The 21,907-nt window shown below is 52.3% G+C and overlaps 1 protein-coding gene across 1 annotated transcript in view; it reads left to right on the forward strand.

Moving 5' to 3' along the window:
* The window catches only part of Itga11 (integrin subunit alpha 11), a 148,140-nt gene that overhangs the window by 119,322 nt on the left and 6,911 nt on the right, over window positions 1–21,907 (forward strand). Inside the window, exons 13-25 of the mRNA XM_059269045.1 lie at window positions 139–287; window positions 4,188–4,328; window positions 4,616–4,819; window positions 6,630–6,760; window positions 8,908–9,074; window positions 10,182–10,324; window positions 11,499–11,609; window positions 14,345–14,430; window positions 16,261–16,468; window positions 17,713–17,811; window positions 18,287–18,363; window positions 20,140–20,229; window positions 21,553–21,643. Coding sequence (XP_059125028.1) covers window positions 139–287; window positions 4,188–4,328; window positions 4,616–4,819; window positions 6,630–6,760; window positions 8,908–9,074; window positions 10,182–10,324; window positions 11,499–11,609; window positions 14,345–14,430; window positions 16,261–16,468; window positions 17,713–17,811; window positions 18,287–18,363; window positions 20,140–20,229; window positions 21,553–21,643 — 1,697 coding nt within the window. The remainder of the gene's footprint in view (window positions 1–138; window positions 288–4,187; window positions 4,329–4,615; window positions 4,820–6,629; window positions 6,761–8,907; window positions 9,075–10,181; window positions 10,325–11,498; window positions 11,610–14,344; window positions 14,431–16,260; window positions 16,469–17,712; window positions 17,812–18,286; window positions 18,364–20,139; window positions 20,230–21,552; window positions 21,644–21,907) is intronic.

The following is a 21,907-nucleotide window of genomic DNA, read 5'->3' on the forward strand; positions in this document are numbered from 1 at the left end:
CCCTTTGTATTAACCCACATGCTCAAAGGAAACAGAACTCACTATTCCTCCTCGGGCCTGGTTGTGCCCCATGCCAAAACACGGCAAGGTGTACTGAGCACCCAGGCCCAGAGATCAGTCCGTTCCTTCCTTTGGCAGGGTACACAGTGACATCGGTCGTGTCCTCCAAGCAAGGGCGGGTGTATGTGGCCGGAGCCCCCAGGTTCAACCATACGGGCAAAGTCATTCTGTTCACCATGCACAACAACCGCAGCCTCACCATCCACCAGGCTCTTCGGGGCGAGCAGGTAATGGAGGGCCGGCTGCAGGGGGCAGGCTCTGGGCAAGAGCTAGGGTCTGACCTAGGCAGAGTGGGTAAAGGGCTTTCCCCTCGCAGTAAGAAGGTCCCACACCCACTATGTAGAGGGCACAGGTCCAATTCTCTCTATGATTGAAGGTGCCTGCAAAAAGTTACCACCCTAACAGCCATAGAACCTGCACTGTCCCCTCCCCTCAACGCCAGGCCAGCTCCTGAGGAGAGCCTGTGGCAACCTCCTCCCTCCATCTTATGGACCTCTTGTCTCTACAGTGCTGGGTGAGCTCTGTGGCTAGCCTGCCGGGTCAGTCCCTGCCTCGTGTGCTCAGGAACAGCGGCTCCAGGCAGTGTCAGGGTAGAGCAACCTGGCCTGGGCTTCTCCTGGCCCTGGGGTATCCTAAAAGGACAGTCACCCTCCTTGAGCTGCTTTGTGTCATCCCTTCACCCCACAGCAAGACCCACGGGGACACTGGCTTCTTCCTTTTTCCTGGAAGTAAAGCTCACTGCTGGTGCCACGGTCCCACTTGAGATGTGGCTGACAACCAGCTGTGTGGCAGGCTGTGTCAGATGGTTCTGATACCAATTAGAAGGCTCTGGAGAGTGAGCACTGGTGGTAGGAACAAAATGAATCACTGCAGCAGCCAAGGAAGCCGTGGTCCTGGGAAGCAACACAGCTTCTCCGGGATCGTACAGCAGGTTACTGACCAGGTTACATTAAGAACCCAGGCTATTGCATTATGTCACCTCCTAACTCCCAACAGCCCCTAGACCAGGCCTTGGCATCTCCTGACTGACAGCATCCCTGTCAGTACCCTGGCCCCCAGCTAAGCCCCACCCAGGCCCTGGCCTGCCTTCTCGAATGACTTGAAGCCTGAGAATAGCCCCATCCTACAGTGTCTCCTGCCTTGTCCTGTCACCAGGACACACTCCTCTCCTATCAACTGAAGCCCTAGCTACAGAGGGTCAGGACTCTCCTACCCTTCTTCCAGGCCAATGGGGCACTGGTATGCCCCTCATGTTCAGACTGGCGAACTCTGCCCCATCCTTCTCCACCCCATCCACCCTGATCCAGCCCTATCCAGTCCACTCAGGGCTAGCTCCTTCAGGAAGAAAGGCTAGACCTGGGAACTGCAGGGAATATGCTGATAACTCAAGACTCTTTCCTGACGGGCTCCACCTACAACACCTAAACAAGAACCCATAGTGCTGAAGGCAGCAAAATTATGTGATTCCAGATTAGTGTGACCCACACAGCTGAAGCCACAGATTCAGTTGACTTTTCCTGTCTGCCTTATAATTACTTTATGGAGACACCTCTCTCCCTTCCCTACCCCGGCCCGGGCTCACTATTTCCTTTTTCTTCTGTGTGTATTCTCATCTTCCTCCTTAAAGGTTTTTTGTTTTGTTTTTGAGACAGGGTCTAATGTAGCCCAGGATGGCCTTAAACTCACTATATAGATGAGGACTGCCTTAAAGTCCCAATCCTCCTGCCTCCGTCTCCCGTGTTAGGATTATAGGCAAGCACCATCACCCCAGGGCTTCAGCATCCTAGGCAAGCACTCTACCAACGGAGCCACATCACGAGCCCATGCTGAAGTCTTTAAACTTAAGAATAGACTTCTGAGCTGAGCACCATGGTGCACTCCTTTAGTCCCAGCACTTGGGAGGGAGAAGAAGGCAGATCTCTGTGAGTTCAAGGCCAGCCTGGTCTACATAGCAAGCTCCAGGACAGCCAGAGCTACATGGTTTTATGCCTGGAGGTCCTGGCAGAAGAAACATTAGACTTCTGGTGTCAGAGCAGCTTGGCCCAGCAATCATCAGGCTTCTGACCCTGGCCAGGCAACTGGAATTCCCTGGGTTTCAAGTAACCCATGTAAAATGAAAAAACAAACAAACAAATAAACAAACAAACCGGGCTGAGATGTAATTTCAGTGGAAGACTAGCACACCAAGCCTTGGGTTTAACACTGCCTCCTAACAGCATGGTGCACCCATGAGCTAACCCAAGGCTGTAGAGTGTCTCACACAGGGCCCTACCACAGGCAGGATGCTGTTCCCTCTTCTAAGCATTTACTGAGCCCATCCTGTGTGCCAGGCATGATCCCGAAGCCTACAAAGGCCTACCCTCAGGAGGCTCCCATGGGGGGAGCAGACCCTCATAGAGGTGGCACACACTCGTCACAGACAGTGGGGTGGAGAGGTCAGAGACACCTTCTACAAGGAAGTGAAGCATCATCTGAAGCCTGCGTGTCTGCAGGGCAGGGGGGTGGGTGTAAGAAAGGGGAAAACAGAGAGAGGGAAGTGGGCCTTAGGGAAGAGAAGTAGCTGATGAATGGCAGGAAAGAGACAGGTGGGGGAGGCTCGATGTTGGGAGCCAGGACAGCAGAGCAGAGACTGGGAAGGGAGGCAGATCCTGTAGTGACTCGCTGAAGAATTTCGGCTTTATCCCAAACACCAGGTTGTACATGGCCAGGGGTTAGAGGCCAGGCTGCCACCACAAGGTGGGTTCGGAGCCCAGCGTAGAGGAGGAGCAGTCAAGGAACAAATGAGGTGTTGGCCAATACCAGGATGCATATGGTAGAGGTGGAAGTAGAGCCAGGGGGTTCCTCAGTCTCTAATGAATGGTGGAGAGTGCCCCCACCCACGTGGGAAGTGCTACACTGAAGGACGGAGACGAAGAGAGTGAGCACTCAGATGGGCAAGAGAAAGCATCAGTCACCACTGGCAATGGGAGTGCCAGTGTGCTCCACGACACTTGGAAATGAACTAACTACTGTGACTTGATTAAACCCATCAGGGGACATAGCTCACTCTGAATCAGCAGCCATCACATCACAAAACAATGATCCATCACGGTTGGCTACTGCGCCCATGAACTCACAGCCTCTAAGGTTACCTGCACAAGATCAACCCCCCCCCCAATTCCAGCACAGGTAGGGGAGGAGCTCATGAGGCCCCACCCCTAACCGATGAGTTATTAGCCATTGATAGTTGCTGAATGAAGGAGAGTCCATTCTTGAGGGGTGTGGCCACTAGTACACACGTGGGCAATGCTAAGTGGATTTAGTAGGTTGTAACAGCCCTGGCTGTCCTGGAACTCACTTTGTAGACAAGGCTGGCCTCCAACTCACAGAGATCCGCCTGCCTCTGCCTCCCGAGTGCTGGGATTAAAGGCATGCGCCACCACTGCCCGGCTTAGTGGGTTGCTTTTTAAAGAAAGAAGAGACGATGTTGAGGGGAGATGATGGAGGGAGACCTGGGGGGAATTGGAAGGGAGAACTGGAGAGTGGATAGGATTATGTTTTGTTACATACGTGTCTGAAAATTCTCAAAGAATAATTTTTAAAATGGGGCCTTTATGAGGAAAAATATGTCATGGAGAAAGGCTCTGGAAACATTGTTATATCTAATAATCAGGACAGATGAAGAGCAGTCTCGTTGTAACAATAAGAACACCTTTATATATAAGAGCTGGCCATGTAAAGACTGCAGAGCAGAGTGGAGATAAACACAGGAGAACACTTATGCTGGCTGTGTCTGAATGTTGGCACTATGGGTAACTCATTTTTGTCTTCCTAAATTTTTTGTAGTTTCCCTTTTTGCCATTATAATATGTCACTGCTCAGAAGGATAAGTAACCATAATTAAAGTTAAGTAATAGAAATATAGGAGGGTGGGAAGGAGCTGCCAACTGAGATAGGGAAAGAGACAAGGATACCCTAAAAGCAGGTAAGTCTGCCCAGAGGAGAAAAGGGGAAGGTGGGCATGAGAAGGGAGGGCTCACCAGGACCCCAAACATTCCAGGTCAAAAGACGACCCAGGTTCCTGGCCAGGGCTGTCAGTGTGAGACCTGGGGACCCAGCTCGATCCTTCTCCCATCCATGTGCCGCAGATAGGCTCCTACTTTGGGAGTGAGATCACCTCAGTGGACATCGATGACGACAGAGTGACTGATGTTCTGCTGGTGGGCGCCCCCATGTACTTCAGCGAGAACCGAGAGCGAGGCAAGGTGTATGTCTACAACCTGAGACAGGTACTGTGGCCAGGAGGGACCAGGCAGTTCTGTAGGGCATCAGAGTCCTACTCTGACTTGGTCAACCTCGAGGGATCCCAGGTTCCCACGAGGGCCAGTACCACCTGCAGGACCCAGCCGGGAAGGACAGGAGCCTCTCTGCCCTGGGCTCTACTCTCTGGGCTCCTGTCATCGGGAAGGGTTTGGGGAATGGAGTGAGGAGAAGCCACTTGGTACAGGCAGAGGAAGTCAGGATCCCAGAGCCTGTGCCCAGTTCCCTGAGCCTCTCCTCTGCCTTGGTTTTGCAGAACCGGTTTGTTTATAACGGCACTCTGAAGGATTCCCACAGCTACCAGAACGCCCGGTTTGGGTCATGCATTGCCTCTGTTCAAGACCTCAACCAAGATTCCTACAATGATGTGGTGGTGGGTGCCCCTCTAGAAGACGGCCACAGAGGGGCCATCTACATCTTCCATGGCTTCCAAAGCAGCATCCTGAAGAAGCCCATACAGGTGGGGCTCTGCGGAGACTGGGTAGAGCAGAAGGTGGGGAATGTGAGCGGCACCCATGCCCTCCTGCAGGAAGGATCCTGTCTTTCCTAGCTGTGCCTGCCTCAAGTGGAAAGATTGACGTGGGTACACTGATGTTCAGGATGTCCCTCATCCTATCCCCATACACACCTTTATCCTTGACATCAGTCCAACTAAAATCCCAGACACCAAACATTACTACCCCAACAGGAAACCCTGTGACTGGGACACTTCCAGCTGGGCTCCATTTTTGCTACAAACAGACCCACCCCAGCTCAAATCTGACTTTGCTCAGCCTCGAAGTCATCATAATTTTGCCCATACTCTTTCTCTTTTTTAAAAGAATTGGCTTTTTATTTTATGTGTATGGATGCTTTGCCTACATGTATGTGTTTACAGTGCCCAAGGAGGCCATAAGAGAGCATTGGATCCTGGAACTAGAGTTACAGATCATCATGGTGCTAGGAACAAATTCCAGGTCCTCTGAAAGGGTAGCCAGGGCTTTTTTAAAATATTTATTTATTTTGTGTATGAATGATGCCCACATGTATGTATGTGTACCACATGCATGCCTGGTGCCCATGGAGGTCAGAAGAGGATGTCTGATTCCCTGGGACTAGAGTTATAAATGACTGTGAATTGACATATAGGGGATGGCTGTGAGGTAACATATGGGTGCTGGGAATCGAACCTGGGTCCTTTGTAAGAGCAACAAGTACTCTTAACCACTAGGCCATCTCTCCAACCCCATTTTTATTTTTCTTTCTTTCTTTTTCTTTTTTTTATGTTTTAGAGAAAAGGTTGACCTATGTGGCCCTGGCTGGCCTCAAACTCACAGAGATCCACCCACCTCTGTCTCCCAAGCTGGTGTTAAAGGTGTGTGCTACTACATCTGGTCCATCCATTTTATTTATAATTTCACATATGTGCACCATGCATATTAACCATTCTCACCTCCCTACAACCTCTGTCCACCCCCCAACACACACACACACACACACACACACACACACACACACACACACACACACCCCTCACTCATACATATCTATTTATTTTGTTTTGGGAACCCCAGCTAAGATTTACCAGGGCCATCTGTGTGACATGGGAGCTGTGTGCTGAGCCTGGTGGTCCACCAGCAGGTACACAACAAAAGACAATGAGTCTCTCTCCCAGAATCTATCGATAGATTCTGGTTCAGCGGTAAAGGGTGGGGCCCCGGGAGCCCTCTCCCTTCCCTGACTGACTGTTGATAGAGCCCAGTGCAAATACCTACAGTTGTGAATTGATGATCCAAATAGTTGTATCCAGTCTAGAGAATTTGCCTACACATTTTACTAGTAAGACAGTCAAATAAATACACCAAGGTAGAAAGTCCAGTGGATTTGTAATCTCCCAGGTGATATACATTGACATTCACCAAGTACTTTTATTTTTTGTGGTGCTTAGGATCAAACTTATGGCCTCGTACCTTCCAGCTAAGCACATAACCACTCCCTTACACCTTCAGCCCTTGGATTTTCGAGGCAAGGTCTTGCTGTGTAGCCCGTGTTGGTCTTGAATTCATGACCCTATTTCCACTTCTCAAGTACTGGGATTGTAAGTGTGAGCCACCAAACCTTGTTGGGAAATATTTTGAGACATAATATTTTCATCTAAAGCAGTGACTTTAAAGGTAGGGGTTTCTCTCATGAGACAGCTGCCAGGTTCTCGGAGCTCAGAACTGTGTCTGTCCCCTCTAGAGCTAACCTGGGCTCACAGTACACACGGCCTTTCTCCCCTCTCCCTGCAGAGAATCGCAGCCTCAGAGCTGGCTCCCGGGCTGCAGCATTTCGGCTGCAGCATCCACGGACAACTGGACCTCAATGAGGATGGGCTTGTGGACCTAGCAGTGGGCGCCCTGGGCAATGCTGTGGTTTTGTGGTTCGTTCCTCTCCTTTCTACAACTAGAGGGCTTCCCTGAGGGTTACTTGAGTAGAGTCTTTCAAAAATCTGCTTCAGGGACCTTGCCTCTTGATTTTAACTACTGTCATCCAAATTAATCCTGAACCTCTCCCATCCTATGTGATCTCAGAGTCCTAATCTCTGTTCTCAATAGAGTTCGAGGACTTCTGACCACTTTCACGTCCAAAATCTGCCCCCCCCCAACTTTTCCTACACTCTGACCCCTACAGCAGCTCTCCATCTGCTGCCTCCCAGGCTACTTAGAGAGCACTGAGCCTCTTCCTCTAGAAGGCATTTTCCTCCTCCAACACAGAATGGACGTGGAATACAGGGGTTTCTTTCTTCCAACTCCTCTGACTTCATTTCCTGTGTGTGTGTGTGTGTGTGTGTGTGTGTGTGTGTGTGTGTGTGTTTCCACATCAGTGTTTTAGAAAAGCCCATGCATTTTCTTGTGTACTACTGCTTTTAGAATGTAGCCATGGTTAGCCTGGAACTCAATATATAGACCAGGCTGGCCTCGAGCTCACAGAGATTCACCTATTCACCTGTCTCTGCTAAGGTTAAAGGCATTACGCCACCATGCCAGGCTGATTGGAGCTTTTTAAATATACACTGATAAGGTCAATTTCATTATTTAGAGTTTTCCCGCACTAACTTAAAATTTGAAGGAAGAAGAAGAAGAAGTCAGTTAGCTTTCCATCATCTTAACGCTGACACTCTCAGCGTCTGGCTGTACTTCCAATCTTTCCCTCTCTGTGCTCCGTGCACCATCCACTCAACCTCACTCCAGAGCCCATTAGATTTGCGGAGTCCATGCCAACTGACAGCATTGGATCTGTGCTGTAACAAGATATCTGTAGGAGGTAGTGCTGCGTGCAGATTAAACTTGAGAGACAGTGTTAAAACACACTCGTGCCTCACTCAGTTCGTGTGACCTGGGGTGCAGCCTTGGCATGGGATTCCTTGTTTGTTGGTTGCTTTGTAAACTCACTGTGAAGTCGGGGGTGACTTTGAGCTTCTGAGCCTCCTGACTCCATCTCATCATCACACCTTGTTTACATGACCCTGGGAGTCAAACCCCGAGCTTCATGCATGCTGGGCAAGTGCACTGCCAGCTGACTCCATCCTCTGCACCAGACGTGGGGTTTCTTTTCCTTTTTTCTTTGCTTTGCTCCTCTGTTCCTTCCTGATCTGGACCAACAGATTGTTCTTCAGTCCTGAGAGAGAGGACCAGGGGATCAGAAGAGGAGGGGACAGATACATTTGGGATCAGGAGGGCTTTCACAAGCTGTGGCTTGTGCCGAGCAAGCTTATTTAGAAGCATAGTGTTTTCTATGCTATTTTCCGGGAACGAAGTCAGCAGAAACTATCATATAATGGGATGAAGTCTGTGTGGGAAGCTAGTCAAGCAATGTTGCACAAAAGGAGCCCATGGTACCTCAAGAGCATTAGAGCACACAGCAGCCCTGGGGCTGATAACTCCAGCCTCTTCCAGGGAAAGCCAAGTTCCCAGTATCAGAAACTCCTTCAAAGCTCTGGCCTCAGCCTCAGACTGACCTTGTCAAGTCTGTTCCTGGGCCAGGACACAGAGCTGGTTCCTTCTGTCCTTTTGTAAGAGCCTCTGAGAAAGCCTTGGACCGGTCCAGCTCAAAATATTTTCTTTCTTCTTTTTAATTTATGTTTCATAAATGTTTTGTCTGTATGTATGGCTGTGCAGCACATGTATACTGGTGCCCATGCAGGCCAGAAGCAGGTGTCGGACCCCTGGAACTGCAGTTACACATGGTTGTGGGCTGGCACACATGTTGGATGCTGGGAATCAAACCAGGTCCTCTGGAAATGCAGTACTCTTAACCCCTGAGCCAGCTCCCCAGCCCCCTCTCTCCAGTGTATTCTGATACATGTTGGACCAGACATGAAGGATGAAGGGAAATCCACCCTCTCTTTGGCCAATCCATCCTGTAGCTTCCTGAGGTCTCTCTGCCCCCCCCCACCACCACCACACCACGTCCTCTAGGGAGGTCTTACAGACTCCACTCCCATCTGAGTCTGTACCTCTGTCCCCGGGTCCCAGCGAGGCAGTGAGAACTCCAGCCCTCCCGAGCTCACCTGCCTGTCTTCTCCAGGGCCCGCCCGGTGGTTCAGATTAACGCCAGCCTCCACTTCGAGCCGTCCAAGATCAACATCTTCCACAAGGACTGCAAGCGCAACGGCAGGGATGCCACCTGTCTGGCTGCTCTCCTCTGCTTCGTGCCCATCTTCCTGGCACCCCACTTCCGAACAGCAACCGTCGGTAAACCAGCCTCCTTGGGCCGCCAGCTCCAGTCTCTCTGTGGGCTTTGTGACTGTTCTGGTTCACAGACTGGGGCTTTCCTGAAATAGGTTCTAAGTGCCAGGCCACACCCTGGGGCACCTTCAATGCCCGAAGGATTCTCCTCTGATGCTCTCCTTTCAAGGGATTCCTGGCAGAGCAGGAGCGGTAGTGGGCGGAGCTGACGAACAGGGACAGAAGAACATCACTTGGGTGTGTTTTGAATGGGATACAAAAGACAGGCAGTAGACTACAGAGAGGAGGCCAGGAGTCAGTCAGGTAGACTTGGGGAGCCAACCTGGAGCCAGCAGTGAGGAGCTGGGAACCAGGGGCTGGGCATGTGGGCCACAGGGGCCACCCAACAGGAGCATGGACCTGGGAAGGGTCCTCTCCTTTTACCTCAGGTTAGATTTAGGTACCTGCCTCTTGGACCACACAGCCCTGGAAGTGACAGGTGCAATAGAGACCACAGGTAGCATCCCTTCCAGTGATGAGGCACAAAACCAGACAAAGAAGAAAGGGGGGGGGTAAGGACACATCCCGGCCTGATGGCTGGGCACTTTTCTGGGAAGTTCCATCTATGACGAAGATTCAAGACTACAGCCATCAGAGGGCTGCATGGGGGACAGAAGGCACTGTGCCATTCCTGACTGTCAGATTTCTGTAGGCTAAAAGGAGAGAGGCTGTGGGCCTCAGGCCACAGAACACAGACATGGGTCTGAGGAGCACCCCTAGAGTGAGCAGCCCCTAGGAGATGCTCCTAAAGGCCCAGACCGATGGTGTGAGGCAGGGCGTTGGAGGAAGGGCTGATGAGGTCATTGGTCAGCAGTGCTGAGCAATGGTTAGCCTCAGCCCATGCCTTTCCTCTTTGCCAGGCTCACTTCCCTCCCTTCCTCCCTCCCTCCCGCTGTTCTTACACTTTTTCTCCTCGTCCTCAGCTCCTTCCTCCACACCGTATCTCTTGCTCCCCATATGGAAGCTTCTAGCTTCCAGCTGCCTGTGAGGGATGAGGCCAGCCCAGAGGTTAAACAGTGAACAGTCTAGGATGGGGATGAAGCCCCAGCTTGGTCTTGCCCTCCTCTCTCCCAGGCATCAGGTACAATGCCACCATGGACGAGAGGCGGTACATGCCACGGGCACATCTGGACGAGGGTGGAGACCAGTTCACCAACAGGGCTGTCTTACTCTCCTCTGGCCAGGAACACTGCCAAAGGATCAACTTCCACGTCCTGGTGAGCCCAGCAGCCTGTGAGCAGACCCTAAGCCCAACAAGAAGGGTACAGGGTGGAGGAACAGCTGTAGGAAGTGAGAGCCCCCTTGGCGCCAGGCCAGGTCTGTGCCCTCAGTGGACAGCCAGAGAGCAGTGTGGCCAACCTTGGCCAGTACCCCTCCTCAGGGCCCAGATAAAAGCCCTCATGGCTATACTGCCCACTGTACCACAAATCCTTGCCTTCCCAGATGTTCACATCTAGAAGGGATGAAATCAGAGAAGTGAGGTCATTTGAGAATATGAAGGAGAGAGTGGGCCACCACCCAGGCCTAGAAAGTCAGAAGAGCAGGGTAGGCTGGAGATGAAGACTGGGTAAGGCAGGCAGAGGCATGCGCACCTGGGCCAGTGGCATCCCAAGAGAGGTGGCAGCCTGGTGCCCATCACTGAATGAGAAACCCTCCATACAGAAATACCAAGTGCGCTGACCACAGCTCCAGGGCACAGGTGCTTTTAGATATCTTGGAGTGCACCTGTCATGTGTCATCCATAGTCAGGACAAATGGAATCTCCTTGCCTTGTTCACATGTTCTCTCATGTTCGTTCATTCATTCATTCATTCATTCATTCATTCAGCATTATAAGGCCATATCACAATGGTTGGGCCATGCTAAGAGGTTTCTAGACTATTCCTTACTGGGGAAGAAAGTCAGGCACACAGGTGTATTTTTAGCTGGGCATGGTAGTACATGCCGGTGTTCTCAGGAGCCTGAGGCAGGAAGATTGTGTTTGGGGCCAGCCTGGGCTATAGAGTGAAGCAAAATCAAAACAGAGCAGAAAGAACAGTTAAGCGGCTTCAGTGCCATGGGAGAAGCCGCAGGAACAGATCTGGAGCGGGGAGGAAGGTGCCTGCCAGGCTTCCTCAAAGACCAGTGTATTTGAGCCACGGAGAGTTGGGGCTTTGAAGGGTGAACAGGAGTGTGGTGAAACTTCAAAACACCGAAGTGGCATACGCTTTCCTACCTGGCACACACTTTCCATCTGCAGACCTTGACAGGAACCACTGTCCACCAAGTGGCTTACTCTGAGGGCCACAGGCTGCGTTCCTCCAGCCTAGAGGGGTGAAGTTCTATGTCTAGAGCTGTGGTCCAGGAAGTGGTACGCTCCCCTCTCTGAACTCTGCCCTCCTCTCCCCACAGGACACGGCCGACTACGTGAAGCCAGTGACCTTCTCCGTGGAGTACTCCCTAGAGGACCCTGACCACGGCCCCATGCTAGACCATGGCTGGCCCACTACACTCAGAGTGTCGGTGCGTCCCGCGCCTCCGCCAAACACACCCACCTCCACACCCGTAGTGTGATGAGTACAGAGGAGTCCTTCCCTCACCCTCCTGCCTCCTGTCCTCAGAGAACCACAGCTAGCAAAGGCAGGCCGCGCCTCCTTTGTGGGGTCCCCATGTCCTCTGCCCAGGGAAGCTCTGAGGCTCCTGGGGAAATTCAGAGGCCCAGAAGAGACCTGTGACCTCTGGTTCTCGCTCCCTCATTTGCAGAAGAGGACTTGGCCACTGTGAGCTTGCTTCTGTGTTTGTTGAGTGACTAACAGTGATGGACTCTTCCTACCCGCTACTAAATATCTCAAAGGAAATCCTCCTCTTTGCCAGTGGCAGAGGCCCCGCCCCTCGGCACCGTCTAGCCTCCAGCTCTAGGAGCACCTGGATCCCCTGTTAATAACTTGGGGTGCTCGCTCCCTGGAAAGCCCACCCAAGAAGGTCTCCTCATTTCTGTCTAAGTGGGCTAGGAGAGCAGGCAGGATTTACAGAAGGCGACACTGGGCCCTAAGAGTTAGGAAGAGGATAATCACATCTCAGCACTCAGAAACCTGGAGCTTCTGAAGTCCAGGCACTCAAGCGAAGGCCAGCCTGCAGCCTCGAAGTGCTTGCTAGGATTTCTCCAGCACCGGGATAGGACTGTCGGGTCAGCGGCAGAGTGTCCCACTGTCCTGCCCACACTCCCACAGCCCCTCCCAGCCTCCCACCAAGCCTGTCTGCTCTCCTTGTCCCTCTTTCCCGAGTGAGTCACTGGCGGGGGAAGCTGTTTCCAGTCACTGACTTTCCTAACACCATAATTGCAAAGCCTGCTTAGCAAGGGAATGAATGAGTGCACAGCGCTCACTCATGAAGCCTGTGAGGTGGAGTCGTGTGCAGTCACCCAGGCCAGGACCCTGATGCCCCAAGATCCTGATCCCAGGTAGAGATGGAGGACCTGAGCCACCCCAGATAGTGGACAGGGAACTTCCTGCAGGAGGCAGCTTTGGGCTTGACTTTAGAGGAGTCGGGACTCAAGAGTTCAGAGCTGGGGAGAACCTGCTTTAAAGGCAGGAAAGCTGGCTGTGTCTCCAGGAGGGAGGGAGATACAGTAGGGTAAAGGTGAAAGGTAGGTAGAGCGAGAGTCGTGAGTGTGTCGTGTCGGCACCACCTGAGTTCTAGGGTTACAGGTGTGCACCTGCACACCCAGTTCATGGGGAGCTGAGGGGCTGGGGAATGTGACTTATATGGCAGGGAGCTTGCTTAGCATGCTCAATGCCCTAAGTTCCCTCTCCAGCACATGCCTGTAATCCCAGCACTCAGGAGGTGAAAGATCAGAAGTTCAAGGTCATTGTCAGCTACATAGCAAATTCCAGGCCAGCCTAGACTACACGAGACCCTGGGTCGAGCCAGTTTGTAACACTGAGTGCAGTAGCCATCCCTCTCCATCCTGGCTGGAACTTCTGAGGACTGGCTGTTTTCTGTGAGCCTCTTGAATGGTTGGCTGGAGACTTGAACCACCAGGACCCCAGCCCAGGCTTAGTGAAGAGTATACAGTGTCTTCGTATAAACTGGGTCCCTCTAACAATGTGTCCAAACCAAGGGCCCAGTCTGTCTTTTGAGAATGAGACCAGGTCTCCTGTCTCCCCCAACCCCACCCCACCTCCAACCCCTTCCCAGTCAAGACTGCATCCCTGCCAATGGCCATGACTGTCACTGAGCTAGGATTCAGCACCCAGCTTCTACTGAGCTGTGCTGTAGATGAGCCACAGGGCACACTCCCCAAGCCAAGCTCCTGAACTATATCTTAGGGTTCTGAATGGATGGTGCTGTCTACCTTGCAGAATGTGAAAAAGAATCAGGTAACACTGCAGGACCCTCCCTTGGCCCCAAGAGCTTCTAGGTCCTAATAACCCCACCTCTGAGACCTTAGGCAAGCCCATGCCGTCCTCATCCCTCCTGAGTGTTCCAGCCAGTTCCCCAGGTCTCTCTGCCTCTAGCCTGGCCCCTCCCAGTCCATCCACCCACCTCCCTTAGCATGCTTGTCCAGCAGGGCCCTCCCACGCCAGAGTGCTTGCTGACTCTTCAGGTACAAAGGGATGAATGACCCAAAGCCTTGTGGGAACTGATGGCTCTTTATTTCTTCCTGGCTTCTCTCTACACAGTGCTGAACTATGGAGTCATTTCCTGCATTCAGCCTCAGGACCTCTGTACTTCTAGCTTGCTCTGGGACTTCCCAGCCCACTGGTGCATCCAGCTTACCTGGCCGTGCTTTAGAACTCTGACCCATTGTCACCACCTTGAAAATTTCCCTAAACAGAGACAGGCCCAAAGAGCCAGTCCTCCCTCTGCCTCTAAGATCTGGTCCTCATGTTTCTGCTTTTTTTGCACATCACACACTATAGCTGCCAGGTCACGTCCGTCATCCCCACGCGAGAGCAGATGCTGTGTCGTTCTCAGCCTACATCTCCAGCGCCTTATACACAACAGATGGGCAGTTACTGTTGACCGGAACTGTGCTGCTGGGAGAGGGAGCCTGTGCTGCCAGCCTGGCTGAGTGCTCGCTCTTAGAGCAGGGAGGGTCTATGCAGGGGGGAAGGAGTCAGCAAGGAGGTGTGTTGGGGGATGGCAAGGCAGGCCAAGCCCCGTCTGGTATGGAGAGACAAAGGCTGGGGGCTCTAGATTCCAGGGTTGGAGGCCATGGTTCCCTCTCCAGTCACCTGCACTGGCTCTCTCTGCAGGTGCCCTTCTGGAACGGCTGTAATGAGGATGAGCACTGTGTCCCTGACCTTGTCCTGGATGCTCGGAGTGACCTGCCCACCGCCATGTGAGTGGCTCCTTGCCTCACACACCTTGACCCCTCTCTGCTGGTGGCCTGGAGCTCCTCAGGGCTGGATTGTCCCAATGCAACTGCTTTTAGATAGATAGATCCTGAACCTCTAACTCCCTTGTGACCTCAAGCAAGTCCTCTCCCTCTCTGCGGGCCTCAGTTGCTCTGTTGAAATGAGCATTGCTAGTCTACGCTAACCTCTCCAGCTTCTTGGAGGATGGAACTCCTCCACTGGAGCCCAAGCTACTAAACAGATAGGAAGTGAAGCCAGGGAGCTAGGGCTGGAGCTCAGTGGGTGAGAGTGCTTGCCTAGCATGCACAAAGCCCTAGGTTCAGGCCCGAACAGAGCATCAAGTACACGTGGCGGCCCGTACCTGGTGACAGCACTCAGGGAAGTGGTCAGAAATCCAAGGCATTCTTGCCTACCTAGTGACCTCAGGGTCAGTCTGGGCTACCTGAGACCCGCTCAGAGAGTGGGGAGGAGAGCTCAGGTGTGGTAGCTCACACCTTTAACCCCAGGACTTGAGAGGCAGAGACAAGCAGGTACCTGTGAGTTCCAGGCCAGCCAGAATGAGAAGAGACCTTGTCAAAAAACAAAAAACAAAACAAAAAAAAAAAAAAACAGGACTGGACAGATGGCTCAGTGGTTAAGAATGGTTAAGAACTGGGTCTTTCAGAGGACCCAGTTCAAACATCTGTGACTCCAGTTCTAAGGCCTATGATGCCATCTTCTGGCCTCCATGGGCACCAGGCATACACACGGTCTGCAGATATACATGTAGGGGAAATACGTGCGCACATGTATTAAGTAAATTTAAAAACAAACAAAGAACAATGACACAAGATAGAGAAGGCGGAGACAGATGAACCAGAGTTCTGGTCTTGTCCTCTAACCCCAGACCCTGGTAAGGCATGGAGTTCCCCAGCTGACCGACCACCAGGGCTTTCTAGTCTCTCTAAGGGAAAGATTCTAAGGGGGTGCTGATGCGCTTGCCTCTGATGATCTGAGTTTAACCCCTGGACCTACATGGTAAAAGAAGAGAACCAACTCTCACATTGTCCTCTGCCCTGCACATGGCATGGCCAAACACAGTACCCACAATCCCCTGGGGGAAACAAACTCGCACACGGGTAAAGTAGGGTACGATGTTCATGAGCTCTTTTTTTTTTTTTTTTTTTTTTTTTTTTTTTGAGATAGGATTTCTCTGTGTAATCTTGGCTGTCCTAGAACTTGCTCTGTAGACCAAGCTGTCCTCAAACTCACAGAGATCCACCTGGCTCTGCCTCCCGAGTGCTGAGATCAAAGGTATGAGCCACCACCGCCAAGCTTATAAGCTCATTTTCAACTTTCAAAACAAACCTTACAGTAATTTTTGTTTAACTTTTATGCAATGAGATAAAGTGTAAATGTCAGGATACAGACAGCCAATAGAAATCTCACATCCAAACAGGATAGAAAGATAAAGGAATATGCTACCTGTCTAGGTAAGTAATCAAGATTTAGCACTGAGCTTCCTGGTAGCCAAAGCCAAAAGGGAAGTGAGAAGATCACGTGTGACAAGTGAGGTCAAATGAGAGAGCCGAGTTCCGAGGCAGGTACAGCAGGTACAGCCTGTGACTGGAGAGCAGGGGGCTTTGGTGCAGTCATAGGCTGTAAGCATCAGCTCTTTGCAGACCCGCCATCCGCCTCCTTCTCTCCGTGGCTGTTCCCACAGGCAGAGGCTGGCCAGGTGCCCCATTCCCCTGTCTCCGTGCCAGTCCTGAGGTTCAGCTCCAGCCCTCATCCTCCATCTTGCCTGCCTGATAGCCGGCGGCCTCTTCCCACAGGGAGTACTGCCAGCGAGTGCTAAGGAAGACTGCACAGGACTGCTCCACCTACACGCTGTCCTTCGACACCACTGTCTTCATCATAGAGAGCACACGTCGCCGGGTGGCGGTGGAGGCCACTCTGGAGAACAGAGGAGAGAACGCCTACAGCACAGTCCTCAACATCTCACAGTCGGAAAACCTGCAGTTTGCCAGCCTGATCCAGAAGGTAGGACCAACCGTCCAAGACCAAGGAAGGGCCGAGGAGTAAAGGTGGTATTGACAGAGCTGTGTCCTGTCCCTCCTCTGGGGGTCCTCAGTGGTGGTCTGTACGCAGGTGGCTCTGAGAGCCCCTCTGGGCTTCAGCATGCATCCAGAGCTGGGTACTATGGTAACCAGGGAGTCTGCATCTTTTCAGACTGTGGGAAGGGCACCTGAGGCTGCCACCCTGGCCCTACTTGGGAGCACACACACACACACACACACACACACACACACACACACACACGCCACCAATGTGTACATACCCACAAAGATCAGACTCCCATTATTCCTCTCTCCTTCATGACAAATCTCTAATTGTCACATTCAAGGTCTCCACCTGCTTTTTTCTCTTACCCTGATACCCTGATGTCACACACACACACACATACACACACACACACACACACACACACCTGCGCAAGTCACCACTGCCTCCCAGGATGCCCTGTTCATTCACACCTGGGGCCTCTGTTTACTCTGTGGGCCTACCTGGGATTACCTCTACTTGTGTCCTGCTCCCTCACAATCCCCTGCTTCATGTTGATACTAAATGCATGTTCAACATAGACTCCTTGGGAGGACGTAGCAGGATGGCAGGACAGCTGATCTTACTGTGTCCACAAGGAAGCAGGGAAATGAATGTTAATGTTCAGCTTGTTTCCTCCATTATCCAGCCCAGGATCCCAGATATGGAATAGTGCTGTCCACACAAAGTCGCTGGAGACCAGGCAATATAATTGTGTGGCTCCAGGACCTCTCTTCCATTAAAAAAAAAAAAAGCTGATGGCCACTCAGAGAGACTCAGAGCCTGAGGAGGCAGAAAGGTCGGAGCCTGGGGAGTGGCTTCCAACCTTTTGGACTAAGCGTCAATCCTAGAATCCTAGCCCAGCCACTGTCCACAGCTGAAGCTAGCCAGTTCCCCAGACACAGGGGACACATGGCATACACCTGAACACCTGTCTACCAACCTGTCCACTGAGTAAGACCCTCCCGTGTCACCTCACGCCTTTAGTCTGAACCAACTATACCTGGCCTCAGCATCAAGGGCCCTCCATGCTTCAGGCAGTCAGAAAGTAGCATTCCAGATGTCCGTGGCCAGTGGCTGGGTGATCTCTGGGGTGGGGCGAGGGGCTGGCTGCAGAGAGCATGCAGTGAGCTCCAGGCCCAGGACTGGAGCCTGACTGATTCTCACTGCCTTGCCCATCCCAGGATGAGTCAGACAACAGCATCGAGTGTGTGAACGAGGAGAGGCGGCTGCATAAGAAAGTCTGCAACGTCAGCTACCCGTTCTTCAGGGCCAAGGCCAAGGTGGGGGCCAGGGGCCAGCAGGGAGGGGCAGAAACTGGGACCCAGAGAGCAGGGAACACACAGAGGCCTAGGGAGCAGGGGGAGGCTCCTGGGGGGTTCTAAGTATTAGTTTCTTGCTGGGGCTGGGGCTCAGTTGGTAGAGTGCTAGCCTAGCATGCCTGAAGCCCTGGGGCGTGCCTGTAACCCCAGCACTCGTGAGGTGGAGACAGAAGGTTAGGAGTTAACGTCTACCTTTGGTCACACAGCAAGTGTAAAGCCAGCCTGGGCTACATAACCCTCTGTCTCAAAAAAAAAAGTGGGGGGAGGGACACCTCTATGGGGGAGCTGCTGTCTTCACACCTGTGGTGGCCCCAGTTCACTTATTCTACAGCCCCGTCCCTCCTCCAGCCATTCTTTGCAGGGTTCTGAGGTAGGCAAAGGCAGGCCAGAGCCAGCACACCTCCAGTGCCCCCCACTCAGGCCCGCTTCTCCACAGGTGGCTTTCCGTCTGGACTTCGAGTTCAGCAAGTCCGTGTTCCTGCACCATCTTCAGATCCGGCTGGGTGCCGGCAGGTCAGCTGCCCTCCTTCACTGTGCCCACAGTATCCCACTGTCAAACCTGTTCCCTGACCCAAGCTGAGCCCTCTCTCGGTTTCAGTTACTTTCTCATCGCTGTAACAAAACATGACACAGGAATCACAGGGAAGAGGGGTTTGTCTGGGTTCCCAGTCTGAGGACACAGTCCATCATGGTGGGGAAGGCATGCCGGCTGGGGCTTGGGACAGCTGGCGCACAGTGCATCTGCATCCGGGAAGCAGAGAGAGGTGAATCCTGCACTCAGATCGAACTCTCCTTTTGATTCAGTCAGAAAGCCCAGCCCAGGGGATGGTGCTGCCCACATTCAGGGTGGTTGTTCCACCTCAGTTAAGCCAGTCTAGACAACCCCTCACAGCCGGGACCAGAGGTGATTCTTCACCCGAGTGTTTCAGTACAAACCATCACACTCCCCTTGGGCATTTCTCCATTTTTAAGAGAACTTTTCTTCCTCTATGTGGGTCTGTCTGTCTGTCCCTCAGGTTTCCTGGAGGTGGCCTGTTCCAAGTTGGTGGGTGAACCTCCCTAGACCAGCAGGGAAACTGATTCCTTTCTCACGAGTCACCTCTGTGACAGGAGAGAGGAAAGAAGTGAGGACAGGCTGGCTTCTAGGTGGTTGGAAGCCTCGAGCAGCCAGTCCTCAGCTAAGTAAAACCTTGAGCCGGGCGGTGGTGGCACACATCTTTAATCCCAGCATTCGGGAGACAGAGCCGGGTGGATCTCTGTGAGTTCGAGGCCAGCCTGATCTACAGAGCGAGATCCAGGACAGTCACCAAAACTACACAGAGGAACCCTGTCTTGAAAAAACCAAAATAAATAAAGGAAGGAAGGAAGGAAGGAAGGAAGGAAGGAAGGAAGGAAGGAAGGAAGGAAGGAAGGAAGGAAGAAAGAAAAAAAGAAAGAAAGAAAGAAAGAAAGAAAGAAAGAAAGAAAGAAAGAAAGAAAGAAAGAAAGAAAGCAAAAGAAAGAAAGACCTTGAGGCAAACCAAACATCAGTGGCTCCACTGGCTATGCTTAACCAAAGCCCACATATCCATAGACTCCTCACCAACACCCGACCGAGTTTGTGAAGTGTTTTTGTATGTTGGCGCCTCTTCTCACCAAGAGTGAGCACACTTACACAGCAATGTCCCTGGGCATTTGTGAGCCAGGAATGGACAAGAAGGGACATAGATGTCAGTGTATTTCTGAGGACCCCTTTTCTAGCCCCAGAAGAACTGGAGAGTAGAACTTATCTCACGTACAAGCTGAAATCTTGGGGTTTAACCTCTGTGGGTTCCTTCCCCAGTGTTCACGCACTCACTGTTAGGTGGAAGTACCTTGGACCATTCTCCCTCCAGGGGCCTCTGAGCAGCACCCTTTAGTTTCTCCTGGCATAATTACCCATTATCTTGAGGGAGCTGCACCCAGTGCCATCAGGGATCTGTGAGCTCCCCGAAGTAAACCCCACTGTTCTTCCCACAGCAGAGTAGGTGGCTTTCCTCAAGGCTCATCTCTCTCCCGGTCCCAAGTCCCTTGCTATCTTCAGCACAGCAGCTGGGGAGGCGCATCAAGAAGGTGGCACAGCCAGGGGGTGACCATGAACTACCAGAGAGGGCTGGCACCCACTGCTGCCTACTGGCTCACGCTCTAGGAGACACCTCGGCTTCCCTTGACAACCTGATCATAACTCAGCAGCCTGAGAAGCCAGCACTTCCTCCGTCAGTTCTAGAGTCCCTGTGCCAGTGTCCTCTCTGATCCCCACTCCCCTTGTAGTGACAGTCACGAACAGGACAGCACCACAGATGACAACATGGCCCTCCTTCACTTCCACCTCAAATATGAAGCAGACGTCCTCTTTACCAGGTGAGTTAGATATGCTGCCTCTGGGGGAGGGAGGGAGGGTGAGGTCTGAGCTAGCAGGGACAAGCATGGAGGCAGGCAAGAGGAGGTCCCCCAGCACACAAGGCTGGGGGAGATGTGAAAGACAGAACTCTTCAAAGTCAGTGTGGCAGGCTGGAGAGATGGCTTCCAGAGGACCCGTGTTCAGTTTCCAGCACCCACATCAGATGGCTCCCAACCACACTGGTAGCTCTGGTCCCAGGGTATGTGACACCTCTTCTGAATTCTGCACTGCATTCACGGACCCACACACTGACACATATGTACACATAATTCAAAATAAATCTTCTTTTGTGGGGCCAGTGAAATGGCTCATTGGGTAAAAGTACTGCGTAAGCTTAGGAACCCGAGCTCAATTCCTAGGGGCAGAGGCAGGAGAATCATCTAGAAACCTGAGGGCTAGTTAGCCTGGAGTATATAGCACAGCATTGGAAACAAGAGACATGTAGAGTCAGTCTAGGGTTGTAGCTCAGCTAGTAGAGTGCTGGCCAAGTGTGCATAAATCCCCATTCCACCTACAGCACCACATAAGTCAGATATACCCATAATCCCCCATTCCACCTACAGCACCACATAAATCAGGTATACCCATAATCTCCCATTCCACCTACAGCACCATATAAATCAGATATACCCATAATCCCAGCACTAGGATCCCAGCATACCAGAGGTAGAGGCAGGAAGATCAGAAGATCAGGGTATCCTATAGTGAGCCAGCCTGTGCTACATGAGACTCTCTGTCTCTAACAAAAAAGAAAGGAAGGGAGAGAGGGGGGAAGGAGAAAGGGAGTCGATCTGTTCTTGTCACCACTGCACCAGCAATTCTCAACATCACTTGTCACTGAGGAGGAACTCGGTGGAGGAGACCACTGTGCCCGATCTTCCTCCCCTCTTAGAGGGTACCAGGCAGAGTCTATACCCCCTAAGCAGCCCCTGTCCACTGGGAAGTCCTCAGGCACCACCAACAGAGAAAAGAGAGCATAACAGAAACACGGGGTGGGAGGGCACTCGGGGGTAAGGTTGCAAAGAAGCCCTGCCATGAACAGAGAGGCCAGGCCAGGGTGCCCAACCTGGGACTCTCAGACTCATGCCCACCCACACGGCAGACAGCTGTCTGCCCTGAGCACTCATTTCCACCAAGCCTATGAATCCTCCTCAACACAGCGCCCCTAGTGGCCACCTAAGACACGGGTCCCAGGAAGTGGCCACCTGCCTGCCTCTCTCCAGCTACCTGTTCGTCTGGTCAGCATTGACTGCCCACACACGGTTTTTCCTTTGTCTCTGCAGGAGCAGCAGCCTGAGCCACTATGAGGTCAAGGCCAACAGCTCCCTGGAGAGATATGATGGCACTGGGCCTTCCTTCAACTGTGTTTTCAAGGTAAGGCTGGAGGAGGGCTCCTGGGAGTAAAGGGCAGGACTGAGCACCCTGCACCTGGTTGGAGGGTAAGAATCTAGAATCATTGCAGGTCCTGGGGCTCAGCCTCAGCTCTGCCACTGGCTTACTGTACAGCTTGTAGAAGGTTACTTCCCATCTCTGGGCTTCACGCTCATGTGAAAGACATCCAGGCTGGCCTGGGGGGAGAGATTAGTGTACCGAAAAGATTTTAAATATCAAGGACAGCAGTTTAAACATGCCAAGGCT

Source organism: Peromyscus eremicus, chromosome 7 (assembly GCF_949786415.1).
Source record: "Peromyscus eremicus chromosome 7, PerEre_H2_v1, whole genome shotgun sequence".
Classification (NCBI taxonomy): domain Eukaryota; kingdom Metazoa; phylum Chordata; class Mammalia; order Rodentia; family Cricetidae; genus Peromyscus; species Peromyscus eremicus.